At 49.4% G+C, this 6,471-nt stretch overlaps 1 protein-coding gene across 1 annotated transcript; it reads left to right on the top strand.

Moving 5' to 3' along the window:
- Positions 1-62: 62 nt before the first annotated feature.
- H2AC25 (H2A clustered histone 25) lies at positions 63-2,009 on the top strand. The gene has a single exon (XM_087430248.1). It carries the CDS (start codon positions 120-122, stop codon positions 510-512), a length of 393 nt encoding a protein of 130 aa, XP_087286374.1. The 5' UTR covers positions 63-119; the 3' UTR covers positions 513-2,009.
- The last annotated feature ends 4,462 nt before the right edge of the window (positions 2,010-6,471 follow it).

Here is a 6,471-nt window from a genome sequence, read left to right on the forward strand (position 1 = left end):
ATCAGACGGCGCCTGCTCGCCTACCTCCGGACTATATATAAAGGCTCACTGGGCCTCACGGTTTTGTTATCTCGAGTTCTCCTTTTCGGTTGTTTTGTTTTTCCGTGTTTTGGTTGGAGATGTCTGGCCGTGGTAAGCAGGGCGGCAAGGCGCGCGCCAAAGCTAAGTCGCGCTCCTCCCGCGCCGGGCTGCAGTTCCCCGTGGGCCGCGTGCATCGGTTGCTCCGGAAAGGCAACTATTCGGAGCGCGTGGGAGCTGGCGCGCCGGTCTATCTGGCGGCGGTGCTCGAGTACTTGACGGCTGAGATTCTGGAGTTGGCGGGCAACGCGGCGCGCGACAACAAGAAGACGCGCATCATCCCGCGTCACCTGCAGTTGGCTATCCGCAACGACGAGGAGCTCAACAAGCTGTTGGGCCGCGTGACCATCGCTCAGGGCGGCGTCTTGCCCAACATCCAGGCCGTGCTGTTGCCCAAGAAGACGGAGAGCCACCATAAGGCTAAGGGCAAGTGAGGCCGCGTCGGACGGTAACGGCCCTGCGCGCCGAGGGCTCCCTGACACCAAAGGCTCTTTTCAGAGCCACCCACAGTCTCCAGAGAAGAGCCTCACTGACCGCGTTTCTGTGCGCACCAGCAGCAGGCTAGGCGCACGGGGAGCCAGCCTTAGCAAGATACGGGGCGCGCCTAGGCGCACGGTGGGTTTGGGTTGTGTGTTTGCTGCAGGGAATGCTCGTGACTACCCTTGCCCGAATCACCTACCCACCTCTCCTGGGGTTCTAATCCCACTCATCCTGAAGGTATCCCTGTTATAACGGATGACAGGCTATCTTTGGCTCCTGAAAGTCAGTCGGTTACATTGAGACACCTAATGTCTCCTGGACAACCAGCTAGATGAACGTGATACTAGAAGTATTCGTAATCTTTAGGGAGAATGTGTCATTTGAGATTTTGATAGGTAGATCTAATGATTTACTGTTAAAACATGAGTGCTTGAGAGACTTCAAATTGCAAACCTTTTAAAAGAACATGAGGTGCATTGGAATTATGATCTAGTTTATGGGATTGGAAATTCTTCTAAGGTCTTGGGAAGGGTTTGTGCGCTAGATTTTCAACATTTAAAAAGAATCAAATTGTATTTTTAAAGTTGTCAAGTTTTAAAGGAAATTTTATTGCAAATAAGATAGTTGTTAAAGGAATTCCGTACGTTTGATTTGGGTCAGGCATACGTTAATCAGAGGCCCTTAAATTGCTTGTTAAAATCAGAGAAAAATTTATACTTCGAGTTTGATAAGGAAAACCATGTTTGTGAATTAAGTACATTTAAAATGAATATTGTTGGAACCAGATTAATACATATGTGGGTGTTTAAGATGACTGAACTCCACATTCTGTTATAAACCAGGGTTGGAGAGTTCCAGAGATGTCCCTGGCAAAATTAACTGAGAAATGAGAACATGTAATAGCGTCTGTCTAAGGGAGGAGCAATTAAATGGTTAAGCCATGATACTCCTTTAAAAAACAATGCCTGGCACAAAATAAGAGCTGAGTACGTGTTAGTCTTGTCATTATTATCCTTACTGTTTTGATTAATTTTTTATTATAATCGTCAATACTGGCCAATAAGACAATTCAGGAATGTAAGACATGAAAATTGTCTACTCCAATCAGGGCTCCCTGGACACCATCGGGAGCTAACCACGTGTGTGCCAGGCTTTAGAAAATATCCTTGTGCTATGAAACTTTCATACCAAAAATTGGTAGAAGTGCTCTGTCCATGTGGATGAAAACAACACTGGTATCCCACACAGTGTAGACAGACACCAGGACCCACGTTGTCCAGTGGGCTCCATTCAGTGAACTGCACTGCAAGGACTTTCCAGAGATCACAGAGCCTTCTGGAGATCTTGCCATTGTGTTTTCAGCCTTCAGTTCCAGCTTAAATCTGTGTTTATGCGTTAATATTGAGGTAGATCATTGTATAATCTTCAAACTCCTCGGTAGTATTTAAGAGGAAAGGTTTTCGGGGGTGGGGGGCTCAGGTAACCCAAGTATGGAGTTTCAGAGTGTTAATTCCTGAGATGGGGTGCTAGGAGGGTGGCAGTGAGGGGGGAGGTGCTCTCGGGCAGCCCTTCATTTGTCACCTCTGGGCTGTCAACCACAAGGACTATTTAATTTTTGATTTGGTAAGTGTACCAAGAAAAATTAAATACAAAGATGCAGTTTTTCAGTAGCCTTAGCCACACGTGGCCAGTGGCTGTCACATTGGACAGCACAGGTGTAGGTCTCCATCACTGCAGAAAGTTCATTGGACAGCTCTGGTCTAAAGCCTGATCATCTGTCGGGGGTTATCAGGTTCAGAAACGTGATAAAATATCCAGAGCTGCCTGCCTCTGCAAGAGAAAGCTCACCAGACTCATGCTTAGAGAAGAAAGCTCCACATGGCCCAGCAATTCCACTCCCAGGTCTGTACCCCAGAGAAGTGATGGCGAAGAATCACGTACTCATACATCCACATGCACAGCGGCCTTATTCGTAACATCCCAAGGGTGGAAACAACCCGAACATCCATGGCAGATGAATTAACAAAATGTGGTCTCTCCATACAATGGAATATGATTCAGCCACAAAAAGGAATAAGGGCTGACACATGCTACAACACAGATGAACCTCAAAAACGTTCTGTTAAGTGAAAGAAGCCAGATACAAAAGGCCACATATATGATTCCATTATATGAAATGTTCACAATAGGCAAATCCAGAGAGAGAAACAGTGGATTAGTGGTTGCCAGGGGCTGGTGGGGGAAATGGGGAGTGACTGCTTAATGGGTATGAGGGTTCCTTTTGGGGTGATGAAAATGTTTTGCAACTAGAGAGAGGTGACGGTTGCACAGCATCGTGAATGCACTGAATGCCACTGATTTGTTCACTTTAGAATGGTTAGTTTTATGTTATGTGAATTTCACCTCGATTTAAAGGGAAATCTCAATCTAATACATGGATATGCACCAAAAAGAGGAAGAGGAGGGTACTGGGTATCTTCATTGCCTTTATCCAGTAGGTGGAGGGTGAGGTGGTCGGGCAGCCTGGCCCAGCAGCAGCATCCCTCGGAGACCACGTGGGAAGAGAGGCTTGGAGGCCCTCTGGGTGGCCGTGGCATCTCGCTCCACCTGCTTCTGCAGAGCTTCATGGCCTTTCCGCGTCCCACTTCAGCACATCACAGCAGGCACTTTATTGAGGAAGATTAGAACAGGAGATACAAGGTCCCAGAGGAAGAATGCAGCCCAACAGCCTCAGAAACACCCACGCCCACCACAGGAAGAGTGTCCCCAGTGTCCGGAATTCTTGGCTCCACCTCCTCCCGTCCCCTAGCCACCTCTCCCTTCTCCTGGGTGTGGGTCTGTCCCCAGCCCCTGCCCCTCATCTAGTCTCTCCTCCCCGCCGCATCCATGCCCCTGAGCTCTCCAACGTGTTTCACAGTCTCCCAAGTAAAAAAGCAGCTGGACCCCTCAATTCCGTGTCCCTCAGACCCTGAGTTAGAGCATCAGGTGACGTTCCTCATGGAGGACTGGGTCACAGCTCCGAGTGCCGTGGGTTTGGGCTGAGCTGAGCTGTTGTCCCCATGTGCCCTGTTGCATGGAGGCCCCAGCCCTGGTTATCAGAATCCACCTCATGCCCCTCTAGGGTCTTGTTCCCATGCATTGCTCACCAAGCCTCGCGAAGGCCTTGCTTCCTCCCAGGCCCGCCCAACAAAGTCTCTAAACTACATCCTCACCTCAGCCTGCTTCCCTCCCTCCTTCCCTCCCTCCCTCCCTCCCGGTCAGCTCCGTCCCATTGCCTCCTACGCAGGTCTGCAGGGCTCAGGGGACACCCGGTCCTGGCGCTTCTCTCCTCCCTCACGACTTGGAGCCTGCAGCCCTCCTCTGGACGCTGCCCTTGGGCCTTGAGGCTGCCTCCCTTGCTTCTGCTCTGTCGCCTGCTCCCTATGGCCCTGGGCAGGCCTCCTTGAGTCATGTCCCTACAGTTCTCTCCTGCAGGATGATGGATCAGCCCAAAATATCGGCTGGTGGGTCTGTGGCCAGCGGTTGGAGCCGGGCTCCCCAGGAAAGCTGGGGGTCAGTGAGTATGCTGAGAGCTGGCTCATGGGCATGTCGGGTGAGCTGGGAGTCAGCTGGAAGTCCGAGATGGGTCAGCTGATAGGCTAGTTGGTTGGTCAGCTGGGGGTGAGTTGGCGGCCAGCTGGGGTGTCAGCTGTGGGTCAGCAATGGATAAGTCATGGGTCAGTGGGAGGTCCCTGGGAAGGTGCTGGTCTGGCGGCCTCCCTCGCAAGTCTGGGCACCTTGTTTCTTCTCACAGTCTCTTTCCGTGGCTAATTCAGGCTTCCTCACATGGTCCCAAGAGGACAAAGAATCCCCAAGACCTCTGAGGCCTGGCCTGCACGCTGTCACTCCTGCTCCTTGCTGTGGAGAAACAGCCCCCACTCTCGATGCAAGGAGCAACAAGGGTCATGCTGCCGTCCACCTCGGGTCTGTGGCTCCACCAGAGTCTTCCTCTTTGCTCCGCTCTCATCCAAGCTGGCACTTCGGTGAGGTCCAAGCATCGTCCACGGCGATGTCTTCCCTGAGTGCCAGGCTCTGATGCCCCTGATTGCACTCTGTGTCCAGGGCACACCCCCAACACTGCCACCTTTCCAGTGTTCCCCAGCCAGTAAATGGTCCCACCATCCACCGGTGACTCAATTAAGTAAAACAAACACAAATAAAAGCTGCCTTTCATCCGTTCCTTCCCATGGTTGCCCACAGGGAGACCAACAGCAAGTGGGCAAACATCAGGAGGACAGGTCCTTCTCTCCATGTCACCTGCCACCATCCTAGTCCTGGATGCCACCTATAGTGGGCTGAAGGGTGGTACCCCTCCCCCCAAAAAGATATATCCGTGTCCTAATGCCCAGAAGCTGTGACTGTGACCTCATTTGGATAAAACGGTCTTTGCAGGTGTAATTAAGTTAAGGATCTTGGGATGAGGAGGTCATCCTGGATTAGTGCGGGCCCTAAATCCACTGACAAGTATCCACATGAGAGAAGACACAGAGACATGGGGTGATGGCCAACTGATGGAGGCAGAGACTGACGCGGCCACAAGCCCAGGGACGCCGGGAGCCCTGGGAGCTAAGAGAGGCAGGAAGGACCCTCCCCTGGAGCCTCCAGAGGGAGCAGGCCTGCCCACACCTTGATCTCAGACCTCTGGCCCCCAGACCTGAGAAAGCATACATTTCTGTTGTTTTAGGCCCCCGAGCGTGTGGTGATTTGTTACAGCAGTCATGGGAAACTCATGCACCATCATTTCTTACCTGAACTACTTCAGCAGCCTCCCTAGTTACCCCCGCTACCCACTACAAAGTAAGTGAGATTCTCAAAACCTTAATTTCCCTGCTCAAGAATAAAATCAGTCTATGCAATCGGCCATATCAACAAGTAGAAAAAAAACCATTATGTATTCATCTCCATTGATGCAGAAAAAGCATTTGACAAAATCCAACACCCATTCACGATTTAAAAAAAAAAATCTCAACAAACTAGGAACAAAGGAGAACTCCCTTAGCCTGATAAAGAGCATCTGCAAAATCCTGTGGCTGAGGACCCAGCTCACAGTGAAAGATCGAATGCTTTCCCTCTAAGATCAGGAACAAGGAAAGGATGTCCACCTCACCACTCATTCAATGTAGTGTTGGAAGTCCTAGCTGGTGCAATAAGACAAAAAAGAAAAATGAGAGAGAGAAAGGGCGTGGGGCTGGGGGGAGAAGGAAGGAAGATGAGGCATACAGGTTGAAGAGAAAAAATAAAGCTATCTCTATTTGCAGAAGACATGATTTCTACATAGAAAATCCCAAGGAATCTATAAAACAACCAGAACCAATAAGTGAATTCAGTAAGGTCTCAGGATATAAGATTAACACAAACATCAATTACATTTCTATACACAAACAATAAGCATGTGAAAACTGAAATTAAAAACGCAATACCATGTAAGATCATGCCAAAGAAAATAAAACATGTATAAATCTAACAAAACACGTACAGGACTTGTCTGCTGAAAATTACAAAATGATGATGAAATAAATCAAAGATGATCTAAATAAATGGAGAAACATACCATGTTCATGGATTAGAAGATTCAACATGGCAAAGATGCCAATTCTCCCCAAATTGATCCACAGGATTAATATAATTCCTATCACAATCCCAGCAAGGCTTCTTGTAGGCACAGACAAGCTTCTTCTAAAATTTACGTGGAAAGGCGCAGGCCCTAGAACAGCTAAAACAGTCTTGAAGAAAAAGAATAAAGTGGGAAGCATCACTCTACCCAACGTTAAGCTTTGCTCAGCCTCAGCAATCAGGGCAGTGGGTATCGCAGAGGGACAGACTCACGGATGAACAGAGCAGAGACCCGGGAACAGACCCACACGAACCTGCTCA

Source organism: Ceratotherium simum, chromosome 4, assembly GCF_057802395.1.
Source record: "Ceratotherium simum simum isolate JZ-2026a chromosome 4, ASM5780239v1, whole genome shotgun sequence".
NCBI classification, from domain to species: domain Eukaryota; kingdom Metazoa; phylum Chordata; class Mammalia; order Perissodactyla; family Rhinocerotidae; genus Ceratotherium; species Ceratotherium simum.

What these genes read in the sequence shown, in the direction of transcription:
- H2AC25 (XM_087430248.1), top strand. Translation starts at nt 120, where the DNA reads ATGTCTGGCCGTGGTAAGCAGGGCGGCAAGGCGCGCGCCAAAGCTAAG.